This window comes from Notamacropus eugenii, chromosome 2 (assembly GCF_028372415.1).
Source record: "Notamacropus eugenii isolate mMacEug1 chromosome 2, mMacEug1.pri_v2, whole genome shotgun sequence".
Lineage (NCBI taxonomy): Eukaryota > Metazoa > Chordata > Mammalia > Diprotodontia > Macropodidae > Notamacropus > Notamacropus eugenii.
In genome coordinates, this window is record NC_092873.1 from 525979053 (window position 1) to 526000460 (window position 21408).

At 40.8% G+C, this 21408-nt stretch overlaps 1 protein-coding gene across 2 annotated transcripts in view; it reads left to right on the forward strand.

The window, feature by feature from the left end:
* Positions 1-21408, forward strand: part of DNAJC6 (DnaJ heat shock protein family (Hsp40) member C6) — a 197954-nt gene that overhangs the window by 113219 nt on the left and 63327 nt on the right. For both annotated transcript variants that reach the window (XM_072649751.1, XM_072649750.1), the window contains one exon: positions 18067-18217. In XM_072649751.1, the coding sequence (XP_072505852.1) occupies positions 18067-18217 (151 nt within the window). The remainder of the gene's footprint in view (positions 1-18066; positions 18218-21408) is intronic.

The following is a 21408-nucleotide window of genomic DNA, read 5'->3' on the forward strand; positions in this document are numbered from 1 at the left end:
AATTCTCTCTTCAGCATCCTTTCTAGGTCCTCTATCTTGCAGAAGCAGCATTGCTGGTTCAGATCATGTGTCAGATGCTTAGTGTGTGACCCTGTTGTGCAAGGCCCTTAATCACTTTGTGCCTCAATTTTCTTATCTGTAAAGTGAGCATTGGATTTGATGGTGTTCAAGGTCCCTTTTATCTGTGCCCCTGTGACCCCTGACATTTGGATTTCCAGGCTTTTTGTGAAGACCTCCCATGGATGTAAACCTCCTACTTCCCATTTGTTCCAGAATCGTTATCACTGTTAGGCAGATTTTCTGGCATCAAGACTCTGCAGTTTGTTCTTGGTTCTGACCTGTAGAGATCTCTCACAAAGCAATCTTAGTGGGTCTCCTCTGTCTTAGAGCTTGGCCATGTGCACAGATTCCATTATCTTCACATGGTGAGTCTCTTGTATTCCCTTCTTTGTATGCATGTGGTTTCTCCTCATCAAAATTCTTTGAAGGCAGGGACTCTTCTCATTTGATCTTTGTGCCTAGTGTAGTGACTGGCACATAGTAGGCACTTTAATAAATAATTGTGGGTTGGAACTGGTCTGAAAAAACCTTGAGAATTACCATGTACCTAGATGTTCCTGTCGTCACACAGCGAGAATGTATCAGAGGCTTGAATCCAGTGGGTCCTGACTCCAAGGCCTGGTCTCTCTCCATCACTCATACAACTATTATGATCATTCCTTCTATTAGATTGCCACCTCCTTGAAGTCAAGGGTGGGATTGGTGTCATTTTGGTCTTTCCGACACTGGGCACAATTCCTTGCCTGGATATTTAATAAATGCTTGCTGAGTTGCTTTCACCCATTGCCCATTCTCTTTCTCAAGCAGTGTCTGACCTTCTGGCTTTGATCTGAAGGATCTAAAATAATGGGTGGATCATTCTAGGTTCCAGGGATGTTGAATCATGATCTCCAGCCTCTTTTGTCTGGGGAGACATTTTTCCAATTTGTTTCACTCCTTTCTGCCGTTTTAATCTTTTTAAAGCTACTTTTGGATACTTGATTAGCTCGTCTTGATCAGTCTGAACATGAGACTTTCTCAATGGGCTCTTATTACCCTCTTCTCTCCTACTCAATAAGTCTGCTTATTGAATTGTGTGAAATTCTACTCTCTCTAATGGAATGGTCAGCCCAGCACTGGAAATGACCTTGGGGACCATTTCCTCCATCTCATGCCTCCAGGAGAATCCCTATTACTGTGTGCCTACTGAGTGTTCATCCAGTTCCAGCTAGAACTTTCCCCAGGGAGGACCTGTGGCCTCCCACGACAGCCTGCACCATTGATGGGGAGCCCTCATTGCTGCCAAGCTTTGACACTGTGCTCAAAGCGACTGGTTTGTAATGGATCCCCCTTAATGCTAGTGTCTTACTGGTTGGGATTATCGACTATTTATCTTCTATGGGTCTTATTTGTGCATAATTGTTTGCTTGTTATCTCCCCCATAAGAGTGAGAGCCCTTTGAGAGGAGGGACTGTCTTTTGCCTTTCTTTGCTCCTCCAACACTTAACATAGTGACTGGCACACAGTAGGTGCTTAATAAATGTTTATTGACTAACTGATTTATAACTTCCACCCATTGCTCCTACTTTTACCCTTGGGGACAAATAGAACAAGTCTAATGCTTCTTTCACATGACAGCTCTTTAAATACTTCATGACTGATAACTTTTTCCCCCAGGGATATCTTTTCTCCAGGTTACATATTCTCAGTTCTTTCAACCACTCTTCCTAGGAGTTGATTCCTGGGATAAGTAAGCATATTGTAAGAGAGACCCTAAATGCCCTCAGTGAAGTCAAGTCACTTGGCTCGGGTGAATTATTATATTCTCAGTCACATATGAATTGGCAGATGTGATTACTAAGGTCTTATTAGCATGATCTGGAAGTTTGTGGTGAGTGGGAGAGGACGACTGTAGTGGAGAAAGTCCAGTGTTTTCCTGATGGTCAAAAATGGGAGGAAATTAGAGTCTGAAAACTGTAGGCCAATGAGCTTTAGTAGGATTCTTGTGAAAATCACAGAAACCCTTAGAGCTGTGGTTGGTGAGTGTCTAGAAAAATCATGTTCAGGCAGGGAAACTGATGAAAAAAGAGCACAAGGCAATTGCAGAAAACCTTATGTTTGTTAAATGTAAAGATTTAAGCTTTTGGGATAAGAATTCACTATTTATTAAAAAAAATTGTTGGGAAAACTGGAAAGCAGTCTGACAGAAATTGGATATAGGTCAATATTTTACACTATTTACCAAGAAAAGGTCAAAATGGATACATCACCTAGATAAAAAGAGACATACAAGAAAATTAGAAGAATATGAACATATTACCTATCAGACTTATGGATGTTTATTAATAAACAAGAGATAGAAACAATATGAGATGTAATGTTGATGATTTTAATTACATTTAATTTAAAAGTTTTTGTGCAAATAAAACCAATATAGCCAAGATTAGAAGGAAAGCAGAAAACTGGGGAAAACCTTTTGTGGACAGTTTCTCTAATAGAGGTCTCATTTCAGACACACAGAAAACTTTGTCAAATGATGGCTTTCTCTAGTGCAGACTGGGGAGGGAGATAGCGAGACAGTTCACAACTTAAAATGCGACAAAAAAATTGAATTTAAAAGGAAAAATAAAGAAAGAAAACCCAAGAGAGAATCTGGCTGAGTTCAGGGCATCCATCCCTAATAAGCTCCATCCCAGGGCCCTGGGAGAACTTGAAAGATGTGCATTACCATCTGTGACCTTTGCAGAAATCTGGTGAACAGAGGCAGAGGGGTGGGGGGTGGGGTGGGGCTGAAGAATGGAAATAGGGAGATGTTCTCTGGACTTCAGAGGGTGAAGGAGGGCCATTCTTCAGGTCACAGGCTTGTGAGCTTGAATACAATTCCTGGAAGAATTCTAGCATGCAGTAGTTTGATTGCTTTTGTTTTAGTGTTGTCTTTATTTCTGGATAGATTCCTCCTTCTTCCCTTCTGAGTGAGCCTTTCCTTGTTAAAAAGATTAAAAAAAGATAGAGGGAAAAAAGCCACACAGCACCACCAGTAGCACATCAGTGTCTGACAGTAGTGCCAGTTCCCCACCTCTGGCAGGGAAGGGAGGGGCTCTGTCTCCTCTGCTTTGCTTCAGGGTCAAAGTTGTATAACACGTTATTCAAGGGATGGGTTTTTAGCCTTTGGAAGCAAGTGGCGATTGCTATATGTCAGCGTAGCCTCGTTCAGAACAAATCTTGCCAGACTAACCTCCCTGCCTTTTTTTGACAGGGTTACTGTGATAGAAGAAGGTGATGCCATGAGCAATAGTGTAGCTGGATTTCCTCGAGGCATTTGACAAAGTCTGTTTTTCTCTCTTTGGGAACAAGATAGGGGATGTGAGCAGAACTAGGATAACATAGTTATGGGGGCTCAGAACCAATTGATCTCTGAATGGTGATTAATAGATAACTGGGACAAATTCCTGGTGGACATCCCCAGGGCTCTCCCTATAGCTCTATCTTTTTAAAATCAGACCTACTTGCAATACCGATAAAGGGCTTGATGGTTTATTTCTAAAAGGTATGGAGAGCAATGAGAATCTTACCACTTCAAAGAGTACAAAATATTGCCTTTCTACCACGAGCAAGTAATTATTATTTGGACTCATTTAAATGAGATAATAGCCCTCCTCCCTCCCTCCTTCCCTTCCTTCCTTCCCCCCTTCCTTCCTTCCTTCCTTCCTTCCTTCCTTCCTTCCTTCCTTCCTTCCTTCCTTCCTTCCTTCCTTCCTTCCTTCCTTCCCTTCCTTCCCTACCTTCCTCCATCCCTCCCTTCCCTCCTTCCTCCTTTCCTGCCTTCCTGTCTCCCTTCCTTCCTCCCTCCCTTCCTTACAATGTAGGTCAGGATCAAATGATAGACATTTATCAAATCATTCCTCTCAAGGAGCTTCCATTTTTGCCAGTGGAGATATTATATACATGTATAATTACATATGGAATAAATGCAAACTAGATAGTAGGAAGGGCACCAGCAGTTCAAAGGTCTGAGAAAAAGGCTAGATAGAGGTGGGATCCTAGAAATTATAATTCATAGGCTAATAAATTTAGATCTGAAAAGGAAGTTAGAGGCTAAACTTAAGCACCCCCATTTTTACAAATGAGGAAACTGAGGCAATGTCTGAGGCAGGATTTGAACCCAAGTCTTCCTGATGCCTGATCTAATGCACTATCCACTACACCATGCTGCTTTTTTAGAGGGAAAATCAGAGAAGTAAAGAAGCCCCTAAGAGTGCAATTCTGAGAGTACAAAGAAAAAGATTTCTAATAAAGAGGAAAAGGGAAAGTTTTGTCTGAAGAGGATGATGTGAGCACACAGGGAACTTAACCATATAAATATCTGAAAGGTACATAGAAAAGGTAAAAGCGTGGGCAAAAAAATGAATGCAAAAGCATGGGATTGCCTTAAAGTGAAGGAGAACTCTCCAATTCTAGTTATGAGAGGGGTGGGGGTAGGTGGGAGGGGTGGGGGAGGCATGGCGGCATAGTACCAGTGACAAGATAAGACCCCTGCTCAGGGTTGTGGCTCCAAAACCACATGACAGAAAGAAGGCAGAACTAAGCTCTTGTTCTGTTTATCTTTTCTCTACCAAGGAGAAACTCTCTGTGCTTGAAAGGTCAGAACAAAAATGACTAAGAGGGAGTTGAAACTCAAGCTAAGTAGGGAGATGGTAACCCAGCACCTAGCTGCCCTTACCCAGTTTGTCAGAAGACCAAAAACCCTGCATCCAAGAATACTAAGAGAAGTGACTGATATTGCTCAGCCACTGTTAATGTCCTTTGGAAGATCCTGGAGGATGGAGAGTTGCCACAGGACTAAAGGAGGACGAATATCTACATTTTCTAAAGGAAGAAAGTGAAGTCTGTTGACTCTAGGTCTGCAAGCTTGAAATTAATTCCTGGAAAAATGCTAGAATATTTTATCAAAGAAAATGCTCCTGGAAGTCTACAAAAGGAAGAAGGAGAATGTAAGCCCCCTGCAGGCAGGGACTATATTTCCTTTTGCCTTTGTATACTCAGTACCACAGGATGCTTATACTCTCATGGTCTGGTGTATGGTTAGGTGCTTAAGAAATGCTTGGTAACTGATTGATCTCTCCCTTAATGGGGTGGCTGGGTGGTACAGTGGATGAAGCACTGGGTCTAGGGTCAGGAAGGCCTGAGTCAAAGCTGCCTCAAACACTTACTATCTGTGTGACCCTGGGCAAGCACTTCACCCTATTTGCCTCAGTTTCCTCATCTGTAAAATGATCTGGGAAGGAAATGGCAAACCACTGCAGTATCTCTGCCAAGAAAACCCCAAATGGGGTCACAAAGAGTTAGAAATGACTGAAAAATGACAGGGCAGCAACAATCTCTCCCTTAATAGAATATAAACACCTTAAATGCCAACATTTTTGTTTTTGTTGTTGTGTTCACAGTGCCTAAATCAGTGCCTGGCACATAGTAGGTGCTTGTTTGCTTGAATTGAAACAGGAAGCAAAAAGAGTCAGGCTGGCTTCATCAAGAACAGGTCATGTCAGCCTAGCCTTGTTTTATTTTTTGACAGTTAAATAGTTCAAGGAAATGCTCTAGATATATAGTTTATTGAGACTTTAGCAAAGCATTTGATAAGCATTTAGTAAAGCATTTGTTATTCTTTGATTGAAGATGGAAAGATGGAAATATGCTTGAGAAGTATAATTGGAATTGAGTGGCCAAAGACAGAGTAGTCCTCATACTTTGATATCCTATTGGTAGGTGGCCTCCAGTAAAGCCCTCGGCCCTCCATGAATCTATCCTTAACCCACTACTGCTTAATATCTTTATTAATGACCTGGAATCAGCCACAGATGCAATGCTTCCTAAATTTGCAAGTGACCCAGAACTAGGAGAGAGGAGCTAATATATTGGATGAGACAGGAGACCCTCAAAGGTCTGGACAGGATGGAATATTGGGCTAAATCTTATAAGGCCAAATTCAATATGGTTAAAAGTTAGGTCTTGATATCAGTTTAAAAACAAACACCCCCCCCTCCCAACTCACTTTTCAAGTAAAAATGAGGGGAAAGGGAAGACATGGCCACATAGCAATTTGTCTGAAGAAGTTATCAGAATATTAATGAACTGTATCCCCAATATGAATGATCTCTGTGATTCTGAGTAGCCAAAAATGGTAACCCAATCTTGCATTGTGTTGAGAGATTCATAGTATACAGGACTAGGGACCTCATAGTCCTATTGTACTTCTGTGTCTTGGTCAAACCCCCTATCTGAAGAATTGTGGTCAGTTCTAGGTGTCACTTATAGTAATAACAGCTAACATTTATAATGTTTTAAAGTTTACAAAGCTCTTTATGAATATCATCTCATTTTATCCTCAGGACAAGCCAGGAAAGCAGGTTCTATTATACTTGTCATTTTGCAGATAAGGGGGCTGAGGTGGATAAAGGTACTTTGGCTCACACAGCTGGTATCTGAAGTCACATTTGAACTCAGGACTTCCTGATTCCAGGTCCAATGCTCATTCCTTCTGACCCTCTATACCTATGCAGTAAGGAACTTGATTAGCCAGAAGAGGACAGTAAAGAAAGTGATGGTCTTGGATATCATTGTTTAGGAGAGACAGCTGAAGGAAGGAGAGATGCTGAGACTTGGAAAGAGGTGACTGGGGAGGAAAATATGATCTACTAGGAGAGCTGGCCTGTGAGAGTAGGATTAGCTTTTTTCTATTTGGCTACAGAGAGTAGAACAAGCAGTGATGGGGAAGTTTTAGAGACAGATTTCATATTTGTGTCAGGACAAAAAAATCTAACAATTCCAACTGTCCATAAGTGGAATGATCCACTTTGGAAAGTAATTGGTCCCCCTTTACCCTCCCTCTCCCAACCCCATGATTCTTAAGAAGATACTAGATGACTCGTGGTCCACCATGTTGGAGGGGGCCTCCTTGGCTAGGTATGGGCTGGACTAGATGGCCTTTAATGACCCTTCCAAGGCCAAGATTCTGTAATTTGGGATGCAGGAAGAGATGGTATACAGAGCCCATATATGACTAACATGGAGCTGAAAGGGCTAGCTTATGTGTTGGATGTCAGATTTGGGACGAAAAAGATCTCAATAGGAAGGGGTAGTTATAATACAATGAAATTTAATAGGGATAAATTTGAGATAAAAAAGAAATTAATGAGGGAGGTGTGAGTATGATTCTTCCTGAGTCTTAATTTCCTCATCCATAAAATGAGCTGGTTCAACTAGATATCTGGTCACTGAGGTCAGTTCCAGTTAAAATTTAGGGGCTTTACATATAGTAGGTGTTTATTAAACGTTTGCTAAATAGAACTGAATGTGTCATCCATTACAGAATCCTTTCATCTTCGTGGACATTAAGCCTAAGCATAGGATCCAATACAAGGTAGGCAGTATATACACTTTGGCTATTGCTTTTAGTTCTAGACATTGGATTTTAAGAAGGATATTGAAAAGCTCTAACACTTCCAGGCGAGGGCAAATAGGATAGTGAAATAATTTGAAAACTCACTTTACAAAAATTGATGGAAGGAATGGGGATTTTTAATCTAGAAAAGAGAGGATGGGGGGGGGGCATGATAATTGTCTTCAGATATTTAAGGGTCATCCTATGGAAGTGGGATTAGATTTTTTTTGTGAGGGATCCAGAGAAGAACTAGGAACCAAGGGTAAAAGCTGCAGAGAAATAGATTTTAGCTTGAGGCAAGGAAACTCCTTTAAACAATCTCACTAGTCCCTTCCAAAGCAGAAAGGGTATTCTCAGGAGGTAGTGAGGTTCCTATCACGGGAAAGCTTTAAGCTAACATTGAATATTTTAAACTTTAAGCAAACTCACTGGGGTTGTGGTAGAGAGAGTTCTTTCTTTAAAATAAAATTTAATTTTTTTAATGGACAAAAATCCATTTTTTTCTCCTCACCCTCCCCAGTGGAAAAAAAAGAAAGGAAAAACCAAACAAACCCCTTAGAATCAGTTTTGGGTTGGACTGATGAGTTCTGGGGATCCAGAGTGCTGGGGTTTTATGGCATTGTCATTTGCTGGCCACCTTGCACTGGCAAGTTGTGTTCTGGCTCTCTCTGTTGTTTTAATCTTTGGCCCTATAAACATCATATTTATTTCCGATCTTCCTTGATGATGATGCCAAGAGAAACCACATACTGGCGACCACTGGAATCTCTGACTTCCCTCAGTGAATGCAGAGGATTTGTGTTTCTCAATAGATTTCCTTTGGAAGTGAGGATACAAGATCAAGAGAAGGGAGGGATCGTGAGGGATGTGTTTCTTTTCTGTGAGGACTTTTGACGTTTCATCAACGTCCTTTAGGTGTAGCCTGCCTTTTATAAGAATAGATGATATGGAGCAATTCACAGTTCACATTGTCCCATTAGAATGTAAGCTCTTTACAAACAAGGATTGTTTCATGCTTTTACTTGTATCCTCATTGTCTAATGGAGCGCTTAAGACGGAGTAGATATCTAATAAATCCTTCTTGATTGATTCACAGAATGATAGAATCAAAGAATCTGAGCAGCCATTGTGTTGACCCGGTATCTGAAGTAGAAACTCCTTCCCAGCATATCCAGATCAGTGCTCATCTGGCCTTGGTTCATGCAATTGACTTTCCCATTTTCTTCACTCAATTTTGGACTTTCGGGAATTGAGATTTCATGGTGTGTGAAAAAGGTCAGAGTCCAAACTGCAGGGATGTAACCGGGCTGTGCACCAGAGCAAGAGGATTTATTCACATATTCATTCTTTTTGTCATGTAGAGACAACTGGGAGATGATCTTGGAAAAAAGTAATTGTTTAGAATAATGAAGACCTTTCCTGCCCCACCCTGTTCTTCCTCCCAGTAGTGCTTTATGGTCTCCTAGGATCTCCATTATTCCCTCCTTCCCCAAAAGGTGTATGTGTTATTCACCCCATTCATAAAACAGACAATTTGCTAGTTATGGCTTTGGTGATGGTGGGCCTCCATTTGATTCACTGTAAGATTTGAAATTCTTCATGTGACATGAGCAATTATTCCTTCAAATACCCATCTTCCATCGTCCTTCTTCTAATATCCCAAAGTAGTCAATATTTTTTCCTATTATTTCTGGATATTATTCCCATATGAGTCTGAAAGGATAGAGTTCCATTGATTATCTCACCCAATTAAAAATAATTATTCTGTTGGGTAAGAATGCTTCTTGACTGAAACAATAAGAACTGATTGTGAACACATCCTGAGGAAGAGACCAGGAATCAGCATGTATCAGGCAAGATAAACCACCACCACCATGACCATCTTGATGGAGACTACCTAGAACTGTGAACCCAAAAGTCTTCTGAATGACAGTTCCCTGTACCCAGCCCCAACCCAAGCAGTAGTCTTGCATGCAGCCCCATCTCTGCAGATATCATTGAGGGTAGAGATCACTGAGGAGAAAGGGCTAAACTTCCTCATCACTGTGATCAGGAACTACTGCCAGGCAGGTCAAATCATCACTATCACCTTGACCCCATCTCCATTCAGACCTCAGTAGAGGCAGCCCAGGACCAAGAGCATCAGGAGCAGCAGTGTTTCCAGCCCAGTGCCCTCAGCCATTATCCTGAGAAAGCATCCCTCATGAAGATGTAGCCTGTGGACTGCTCCTGCAGGTACCATAGACATAGCTACTGAAAACCCAGAACAGAAAATTTTTGCCTCTAAAGTCTTTGGCCTTGTCCAGGGGTTCAACATCAAAAACAGATATAATATTATCGCTGGACGTAAGATCGAAGACGAAGCACTAACATCTGCTTTGCCATTGTGCCCTAAGGACCATGAGACCTTTCCATAGCAGTTGTAGTTGAAGCCTTCCATGTGTGTTATCTCCCGTTAGAATGTGAGCTAATGCCACCAGTGGGACAGAGTCTTGAGGACTTTGCTTTTTCCTTCAAGTCCCCTGCTGATGCTTGTTTATGCACAAACACTATAATATGACCTATTCTGATTTCATTTCCCAAGCATTTTCAGTAACTGAATTTTGCCTGTCACACAAATGGCCAGAGATTAATTTGAGAGATAAAAATGTAAATTTAGACAGTGAGCCCAATTTCTGCCTAAATGGTAGTAATTTTCCTAACTGGGGGGTTAGAGCAACTGTGATTGAATTCATAAGTTTTCATGTAAAATGCTCTTCCTAAAGGTGCAGAATTCAGAACTACACAGACTTTAGAGGCCACTATATCATCCCTAGACTGTAACAACAACATGTGCTTTCAGCTTTGCAGAGTGCTTTAAATATGGTTTCATTTTAAAACAAGCTAAATTATCCTAACAGTTTGTTATGAGTCAGTTCTCTAATTACTGGAAAATATAAAGATCAGGGATATCACATAAACCTTCATGATTATGCCTTCTGCCCTGAAATGCTAGTTTTCACTTCTGACATCTTTTGTCCTACAGCCAACGATATGCCAAGGAAGCATTAGAGGATTTTGGACAACACGTAGGTCCTGTTTGGCAAATCTGGTCTTGAGCCCATCAACCTCAGCTTTCGTGTAATCCAGGAAGAGAAGCCTTGTAGCCACATGGTTTTAAAAAAGAAAAAGGACAAATAGCCTAGAAGTGATAGGGAATATTAATGGGCCTTGTTCTATTGTTTTGCTGAAGTTTGGTTCATTAATCACTCCCCAAACTGGCCTATCTTGAGTCCTATGGAGCTATAACTCACAGTGACAAGTGGTGTATGAATCCATATTATGCCCTGTGGATCTGTTTCTTTGAAGGTGGAGGAGGAAGAGGAAGAACTACCCCCTGGAGATAACATATTTTAGGTCTGGCTTCTGCTCACACTATAAAAAGAGTCACCTGCTCTCCTCTCTGAGGTATTTCACGTACTCTATCCTCCTAGGTAATTACACCAGAGTTGAGCCTCCTTTGGTATTGTCACGAAATCATGTCATGAGTCCCTTAAGTACACTAAGGTATTGAACAATGTTCCTGGAAAGCTCTTGGTCCTCTAGTTGATAAGTGGAAGGAGGCTCATGATACTTACAGAGGCTTGTGGGTGGTCTTTAATTACTTTCTGTAGGCCATGATGGAAGAATGATTTTGTGGCCACATACCATATCAAGTCAGGAGCAATGGAGCTCCTAAATGAAGTTAAAGAATGTTGAGTGAAGAGAAAGTGGAATATTTAAGGCCACTTTGCCTAGTCTACTTCTACAGAGAATGCTTCTATCCTCTGACTGTGCCACATTTCAGGAAGGCATAAAAAACCATGGAGAACATCTGGAAGAAGGAAACCAGGATTAGGGAGGGCCTTGAGCCAGGTGACAATCTGTTGGAGAAACCAGGGATGTTCGTCATAGAGAAGACTTAGACAGTAGAACTTGGTGTCTTTGGAAATTTGAAGAGTTATGCTTTGGAAAACAGCTTAGAGGAGATCTTCTTGTCCCCAGAGGGCAGATCCAGAAGCAATGGATGGGAGTTGTAGAAAGACAAATTGAGACTTGATTTAAGGAAGAGCTTTCTGGCCCTAAGAAGCCTCCGAAAGCAGAATGAGCAGCCTCCCTAAGGGGTGAGTTCCCCTTCAAAGAAGGCCTTTGAACAAAGGCTGAATGGCTGCCTGCAGGTATATTAATACAGTAGATTTTAAGTCGTAGATTTAGAGTTGAAAAGAGACCTGGGAAACATATTTTTAAGCATTCTCATTTTATAGATGAGGGAACTGAGGCTCACGTAGGTTAAGAGGTCACAGATATGGCAGAGATTGGATCTGAACCTGGTCTTCTCCCAGAACTGTGCTTCTTATAGGGTGATGCTTGTTAAAAAATCTACCTTGGATGGAGGGCCTTTCCAACTCTGAAAATTCCATCTAGAAAGAACTACTCCTACATCATCAAGTGAAATTTAAATGTGGTTTTTGTGATTCTCCCCCCCCCCCATATATAGTTTACCCCCAATATGTTTGTCTTTGCACGCTGTTTTCATGCATTGACTCAGTGCTCACGAGTTGAGGCACAGTGACTAACCCATAGCAGGTGCTTAGTAATTGCTTCCTGATTGAAGGAAGAGGTTTGTGAGAAGAGATTGAGGGCGATAATGTGTTATCCTTTTTCTTCGTTTCACCTTACAGTGCCTACTGAGGTGAAATGTTGCTCATGGTGATCTAGATGAAAGGAAGTCAAGTCAATTTTTCCCAGCTCAGCCATATGAATCCTGTTAAGGTCAGATCAGAAGTACCTCAGAGAAAGAACCATCTCTAAATTGTATTAATATGGAAAGTAATTTCATTAGTCAGCACTTAAAAAGATCTTCAAATGGTTATTGATGTTTATATTACCAAGCTGGAGACCAGGATTCTCTTCTGATTTACATGACTTTTTTTGTCACTCTGGATGTCAGTCATTCAACAATCATTTTTAAATATTTAGTGCTAAGGATTGGAGATGTATCTAAAAGAAAGGCAAAGGTAGTCTTCAGGGAGCTCACAATCTAGTTGAGGAGACAATTTGTAAACAACTAAGTACTGGGAAAGAAGGTGGGATGTGAGCTGAGTCTTGAAGGAAACCTGGAGGTGGAGGTGAGGAAGGAGAATATTCCAAGCATGGAAAGAAATGACTCTTTCAAAGCACAGATAAAATCATCTCTAATTTGGGGATCTCAGGCTGATTCTTTTAGACACTAAATATGTAACCTGAATGTAGGCTGTTTTATTTTAAAATCAGCAATGGCTAAAGGTAGATGTGACTTTGCCTTGACATGTTAGGGTCCCTTAGCTGACAAGTGAAAAGTAAGCTAGTTAATAACTTCTGGATAGCCCAATGAACAGAGCACAGATTTAGTAAATGGAGAGTTTGGCTAGTGTGGGGACTGAAGTGAACCATTCACAGAGCAAATGTGCTCGTTGTTGAGAAGGTATAAGCTAGGTGATTTTGACGGTGGGGTCAGAAGGTTGACGCTGGACCAGAGAGAATATCAGATGAGCAAGTTGCCTCAATAGCACCTTGTTTTCAAATGTGGTTCTTGAAGAGCCAATAGGGTTGTGTCTCCCTTATCCCTCCTATCTACCTCCCCCAGTAGTCTCCCCTACCCATACCCCAGTGGGATTGGCTTTAAGGGTTTGCTTCATTTGGGAGCGAAACCAAAGCCCCTTCTAGCTGATTGCATGAAGGTAAGACCTCCGTGGTTTGGAGAAATCATGAAATTGCATCATTTGGGTCCATTACAAACTTAGGTTGCATAATTTGGGCCTTCATTATAGCAAGGTAAGCTTTTCACACTTTCCTAATTAATATACTATTTAGCTGACAATTACAGTTATTTCAACCATTTTTTCCCTCCTCATACTTCCCTCAGCACCCTCTCCTCACTCTTTACCCTCTCAGCTGAGAGTCCTGCCTCATCCTCCACCTCTCCCCTACCCCCCCAAAATGGAAGCAATTTACCCAAAACTCCCCATTTCTTCCCCTCTCTTTACTTCATGTCATTCAGCCATCTTTGTATTCCATCTTGACCTTAACTTGGCCCTCTGATGAAGAGGTGGTCCTTCTCTTTGTCATAGTAAACCTCTCTATAAGTATCTTTGCTTCCATTCCATTTTATCCACTTCAAAAGATTGCTGTCATTATCCCCACTCTCTCTAATTTTCAGTCTCTCCCTATCTATGAGGCACTCCCTTACTTCTTACCTACCTTTTTTTCCACCATGCTTTAAAAAAAAACAACCAGATTTGTTTGATCTGATTGTCCCTATTAGCTGTAATCTGATTCATTTCCTTTTCTCAGTTAAACCCTTTGGGAAAGCTGTCCACAACGGATGCCTTCATTTCTTCATCTCTTACTTGTTTCTAATCTCTCTGCATTTGGCTTCTGTCCTCATCATTCAACTGAAACTTTTCTCTCCAATGTTCACAGTGATCTCTTCACTGTCAATCTAATGCCCATTTCCCAGTCTTCATCCTTCTTGACCTCCTTGCACCCTTTGACCCTGATGATGGCTATCTCTTCCTGGATTGTCTTTGCTTTCTAGGTTTTCATAGTATTGCTCTCCTGTGGTTCTTTTTATCCCAGTTGGGATACTCCTTCCAGATTCTATTTGTTGGTTCTACAGGCCATGCCCACCAACTGGAATGTTCCTCATGGGTTGCCTACTTCTGTTAAGGTGATTTCATTAATTCCTAAGGATTCAATTCTCTATGCAGAGGATTCCCAGATCTATGGATCCAGCCCTCACTTCTTTCATGAACTCCAGGTCTGCATCATTAATTACCTTTTATACTTCTCAAAAAGCATCTCAAAATAAATATATTAAAAACAGAACTTATCTTGTCCATCACACTCTCCCCACTTTTCAACTGTTCTATTGCTGTCCAGGGTACCTCCATCCTTCTAGTCACCTAGATTCACAATTTCCAATCTCCTCTACTCCTCCTTCACACAACCCACACGTACAATCTATTGCAAAATCTTGTTCTTTCTGCCTTTTGTGACATTGTTCACATGTATTTACAGTTTTCCACTCAGACAACCACTGCCCTACTTTCAGATCTCCATCACCTTTCACTGGACTCTTTTAACCACTCTCCCTCTCTCAAATCTCTTCTCAATTCAATTCCACCACCACTCAACAGACAAGGTGATTTTTTCTAAAGTGTAGTTCTGACCAACATCTCATACCATATACCAAGATAAGGTCAAAATGGGCACATGATTAACACATAACAGGTAATATCATAAGCAAATTAAGAGAGCATGGAATAGTCCATGTCTATGTCACGCTTATGATAAAGGAAGAACTAAGGGACTGAAGAAGATATAGAAAACAAAACAGATAATTTTAATTATATAAAATTTAAAAACTTTTGCACAAACAAAACCAATGCAACTAAAATTATAAGGAAAGCAGAAAGCTTGCAACAAGCATCCCTGATAAAAGCCTCATTTCTCAAATATATAGAGAACTGAGTCAAATTTATAAAAATACAAGTCATTCCCCAATTGATAAATGGTGAAAAGATATGAACAGGCAGCTTTTAGACAAAGAAATTAAAGCTATCTGTATTCATATAAAAATGTTCTAAACCACTATTGATCAGAGAAATGCAAATTAAACCAACTCTGAACAATCAACAAACTCTACCTCACACCTATTGGAGTGACTAATGTGACAAAAACCAAAAATATTGGATGTTGAAGGAGGTGTGGAAAAACTGGGACGCTAATGCACTGTTGGTGGAATTGTGGAACTGATCCAAGATTTGTGGAGAGCAGTTTAGGACTATGCCCAAAAGGTTATAAAACTCTGTGCCCCTTTGATCCAACAATGCCACTGTCAGGTCCATATCCCAAAGGCATCCAAAAAGGGGCAAAGGACCTATATGTACAAAAGTAATTATAGCCACTCTTTTTGTGGTAGTTTTTGTGGTTAGTCAACAATCAGAAATCAAAGGGAAGTACCTCAGCTGGGAAGTGGCAAAACAGACTGTGGTGTATGAGTAATGGCATATTATTGTGCTATAAGAAGTGAGAAGCAAGAGGACTTCAGAAAAACCTGGAAAGACTTACATGAACTGATGCACAGTGAAGTGAGCAGAATGAGGAGAATGTTGTACATAGTAACAGCAGCATTGTTTCATGAAGAACTGTGAATGACTTAGCTATTCTCAGCAATAAAAATAATCTAAGACAATCCCAAAGGACTAATGATGAAGCATACTGTCTACTTCCAGAGGAAGAAGTAATATTGTTTAAATACAGATTGAAGCATGCGATTTTTCACTTTCTTTCATTTTTTCTTTTATTCAGTCTTCTTGTACCAAATGATTAATATGGAAGTGTTTTACATAATTAAAAAATAAGATCAAGGTTGTTGATAGGTTGCATTTCTTCTTTTGAAAACTACCTATTTAGATTCATTGACCACCTTTCCCCCCAAATATTAATTCAAATTCACATTGGGAAAGGGAATGTTATCAAGTAAGCATATTGATCACTCCCCATTCTCAGCACCATTCCCAAGTCTAGATTTAGATTTGTTAAAGCATTTAGAAAGTGAATTTATTTACAAGAACATATAGCCTCTATCAGCCTAGACATAGCTTTTCTCAGGCAGACTGGTGTTAATGTCTGAGGGTAGAGTTCTTGTTTTTCCTTTGATGTATCTTGAAACTTATCTATCTATTTCTTTAGCTAGACTGGGCCTTAAAATATCCATTCCAAGCTTTTTTGGTCTTCCTTTCATGGATCTGATCTGGAACAGTATGCATGTTCACTTTAAAAAATCATTAGTCCAAAAATATAATAACATTCCTATTATCCTTTGTGTCCTATTCCATTTTCTATAATTTGACTGTATCAAGATAATAAATGGACTCTGGTGGCCATTTCAGATCCAATAGTGTTGTAGGGCTCTAATGGACTAAGTTCAATTTGAGGGATGCAAGCATCTGATTCATAGATCACCAGGAGATATTTATGTCTTTTAATAGTTTTGTGCCTTAAAATTCTATTCTGGGATGTAATAGAGATGAAGAGAGCACCCTAGGTCATCAATCTGGTGTCAGCTCTTAGAACAATGCTCGGGCAGGGAGTCCTAGTTGGAAACATAACTTTTGATGGAAATGAGCTAGTGCAAAATTTCTCTCCCTGCCTCCCCGCTCCCCCCAGATTCAGTAATCACCATATTAGAGGTGATGAAAAAATTTGGCTTCTAACTTGGGGATATTTTTTACACAATTGTGGCAATACATCATGTCACATGAGAATAAACCTCAGAATCCTTTTCTCCACTCTGTGGAGCTAAATCTATTTATATCATCTAGCACTTTATCACACTGGTTTTTATGATATTTTAATCAGAGCTGTGAAGGGAGGGTGACTCTGTGAATCTGAGCTCGACTATCTATTGAACCTGGTGATGGCTTGGATCTGTGGACATGATTTATAAGAGCTTCTTTCTGGGATCATAATGGAAGCAAGCAATAAATGAGCAGGGATGAGTGGGTAGAGGTCAATCTGTTGGTCAATAAATGTTTATTAAGCACCTACCATGTGACAGGCACTGTGCTTAGTGCTGAACATACAGGTACAAAGAAAGGTAGAAAGATGAAAACAAGCAAGCAAGAAAGATGGAAAACAAGCAAGCAAGAAAGCCAATCCCTGCCCTCTAAGACAACCTCACTTTGCATGGTGGGAAAGTTGGAAATGTCCCAGATTTGGGCAGCCAGGTAAGAAATGAGACCTCTCAGCTGAGCTGCTTCCTTATATGTAGGCTTGGGGCTTCATGGACCCATTTTCCAATCAGAGAGGCAGAGGCTGGTGATGAGGTAGAATATCAGGGCTGCTGAGATATTATAAGATGATGAAGTTTTTCCAACAGTGAGCTTCATGAGGCATGGTGAAGACATCAGAGACATCCCAACATAGTGCAACCAGGTGAAAAAATGTTGAGGGACTGATGTGAATAGGGAATTTCATTCTTGTTCTTGCTAGGACTGATCAAAAACAGGCTGTGGGTGGCAGGGGTCACTACTTCAGGGAAGAGGTGGTTTTGTCATTGCTATCAGGATAAGGAATCCTGGTGGGATCAACGATGGAACAGTGTTGTCCCTTGTTCTTTCCTATGGTCTGACTACTCTTGTCCTTTTATAGACCCAACTGAGACATCTGGCAGGAGGAATAGCCCTAGCAACTAGTACCAAAGGAGCCCATAGTTTGGCACTTGATAGAGACACTTAGTGCTCCAGTGGCTTGGATATCCTCCAAGCCTAGTTAAACTTACTCCCTACAACTGAACAACAAGAAAGAGTCCTCAGTGTTGTATAGAGATATGCCTGATGGGACTTGCGGTTACTCCAAACATATCTTTAGGTGTGCTTCTTGTAGAGTCAGCTATATCAGACTAATATGTTAATTTTGGAGCGAAGACGGTAAATCACAGTCTGGAATGTCTGGCTTTTGTCGGGACTCAGTTTTGTTTTGCTCTGATGTTAATTTTATTTCCTTTCCCGTTTTTCCTTTTTCAGGTGCCTCATCTCCAGACATGGAATCCAACTATGGTGGAGGTCTGCTTGACATGGTGAAAGGAGGCGCAGGGAGGCTCTTTAGCAACCTAAAGGACAACCTCAAAGACACCATTAAGGACACTTCTTCCAAAGTCATGCAGTCTGTTGCCAGGTATGTTACTTGTGCTGTCTGTATTGAAACAAACCTTCTTCTGTAGTGAGGCATGTAACCAAAACAAACCCTCCCACTGTTTGTTTTACTCCAAGACAGCTGTGTTTATGGTATGATTACCAGGGACTGTTGGCCAAGAACCTTTCCTGCAGAGTGATGTCAAGGTTTGGAATGACAGCACGACCTGATAACAAATGGGAGACTCAGGAAGACCTGGCTTCAGGTCCTGTTTCTGCCACATGCTGGCTGTCTCACCCTGAGAATGTTATTGAAAGTCCCGGAGTCTCTACCAGCTTTCCAAGACTCAAGTCTCAAAATTATTGTTGCTCCACATTGGCGTAGGGAGTTTCTTCATTGCATTAGTCTATATTTCAATGAATTCACAGGTCTGGACAAGGGGAAAAAGTCATTTACAAATATGTTCTTATGTAGAATAAGAATGAGCATTCTCTGGAATTTTTCCTATCATCTACATCAACAGTTTCAAACCGGAAGCACTGACAAGGGGAATTGCAAAACTCCTGAGTGCCCTGAAACTATTAAAATGGAATTGGGAACTGTTTAACTAAGTAAATAATAATTCAGTCAAAATAAATTAAGTTAATTTGTGGTTTTCTAAGTCAATGAGCAGTTGTAGTAGTCTCATTTCTATATGAGGTGGACATGACCTATATCCCCATCCTTACATTTTGTCATTATGATTTCTTGACCCCTTTTTTGCTTGAAGGCAATCTTATTTCATCTGTTAGTGATTTTTAGAAACATTTTGTCAAGAGTAGTAACAGACATTAGCTACCCTAACACACCATGGGAGATCTGGGCTTTGGCATTTGTAATTGGTTTCTGATCCAACAAAGTACTGGCAAATAGTGTTCCAGGCAACACTCTTAAGATTCTAAGTTACATTGAAGGAACTAAAGGAGGTTTCTTTCTCAGGGAGTTCCATATACCAGTGAAATCATGCTTCTAGTCCCTATCCCTACTCTGTGCCAGGCTGGAAAGGGAACTTGGAGACCATTGAGTCCAACCTCCTCATTTTACAGATGAGGAAGTAAAAGCTCAGAGATATCAAACTACTTGCCCAGGGTCATACAGCTAATACATTTCTGTGGTGAGATTTTATTCCTGGTCTTCCTGACTCTAAGATCAACACCCCACCCATTATTCCATGAGTTGTAATCATGTAGTCAATCAATAGCCACATATAGAGAACCTATTATGTTAAGAAATCATGCTAGATGTTTAATGGGATCTTTTTGTTATAAAGTGAAACTTGAAGGCTGATCTTTTGGATATATGTGGAGAGTTACCAAGGACAGCACAGTAAATAGACTAACAACAGGTCTGGAATCAGGAAGACCTGAGTTCAGATTTGGTCTGATTCACTTACTAGTTGTGTGACCCTGGGCAAGTCACTTAACCCCGTTTGCCTCAGTTTCTCATCTATAAAATGAGCTGGGGGAGGAAATGGCAAACCATTCCAGTGTTTTTGCCAAGAAAATGCCCAAATAGACTCACGAAGAGTTGGGCACTACTAAAACAAGTGAACAGCAAGAGTCATCCGTATCGTATAAGGAATACCGGAGGAGCTTTGTGGTCAATGAGATAATTTAAAAAAGATCCTGAAACTCCATCCTTGGGAAAGAATCTTGATGTGCTCCATTAGAAGTTCCTTGTGAGGTTGAAATTGAGGGGAGGTGAACCTGAAGCTGGTTAGGCAGTTTGAAATGTGGGCCTCGTTAGGACCAGCTAGAGACCTAGATCTGGAATGATGTTTGGGAGAAAAGAAGGAAAAAAGATAATCGTCAGAGACGTAAGTATGGTCAGTATCTCAGTGGGGAAGAGCATGGAAGTGGAAGACGGACATGTGGACATCATCTATGCTGAGCAGGCAGAATGGAGGACTAGAAATTTCCCAAACCACATCAAAGGGGGCGTTGTTGTCAGAGTAAAGTAAACAAGGTGTGTATCCGTTTAGGAGAAGTTTAGCAAGAAAAGACTGATGGACCACGTCAGAGAGCTAGAGAACTCCATCAGAAGAATGAAGTAGACTTTGGATCAGGCCACTGATAATGCTGGAAGGTTAAATAATGCCTGCCATGTTCAGACTCATACTTGGTTCTTTACATGCTGGTGCCTTCTCTGCAACGTTACCTTTCCTACTCTTTCTATAGCCTGTCTGTAGTTAGTGTGCACATGTTTCTGCTCCTTAGGGAAAAGAACTGATAGTGATTTCTTTCTCTGAATTTGCAGAGCTTAGCCCAAGTGCTTGGTAATAAGTTAGTGCTTAAAAATCACTTAATAGGAACTCTCTAAGATGATGTTGCAGAGAAAATGGTGTACTGGATTGATAGGAGTTTCCTCACCTGGTAGTTCCCTATGCCAAATGAAATCACATTCCCTGTCCTTCCAGCATGCCAAGCTGGAAGGGAACCTCAGAGGCCATTGACTCTTATAAGCTCTTTATTTTTTAGATGAGGAAATTGACTCCCAGAGAAGTTAAATGACTTGCCCAGGTTACACGCAGCTGGTTGGTTGATTGGTTGATTTGTGTACCTTCCCAGGAAATTGAAGACATGGCCCTTCCCTACCAAAAAATACTTTAAGCTTAACTAGGGAGATAGAAACAGAAATAAATGCTTCTGAACAAAAGGGATTGAGAAAATGGATAGCTATTTTCCTCTATATAGTGACATATACCCTTGTTAAGTAATGTGGAAGGATGTGAGTGAGGATATTGAAGGCAGTGGGGAAGGAGATATAGCTATTTTGGCATGACTGGAGTTGAGCGTACTTGCCATTAGGCACTAATGTACATTTCTGTTAAAAGTCTGCGTATCTTGGGGCTCTCCATCTTGAGTTATTTCAGTCCAGATTGTGAGACTGGAACATTGCTACTAATGAGTATTCAAAACTTCTCTGTTCTAGAATGTCATGTGTTCTTGGAGTGACATCTAAAGAAGGAGTGAGAAGGTAACTTCTAGATGGGAGATTTAAGTAAAAAGGATTGTTCAGTGAATCAGCGTTGACGGCAGAAGGATGACTCGTTTGGCAGAGTAGATGGGTCAAGGTGGTCAAAATTCATTTGTATGCTAAAAGGAAGTGTAGTGGGTCTCTTGGGATTATTTTCAGTATTCTTTCATGGTAGTGGAGGATGAAGAGGGACTGGTGATTTGAGGCTAGAAACGAAG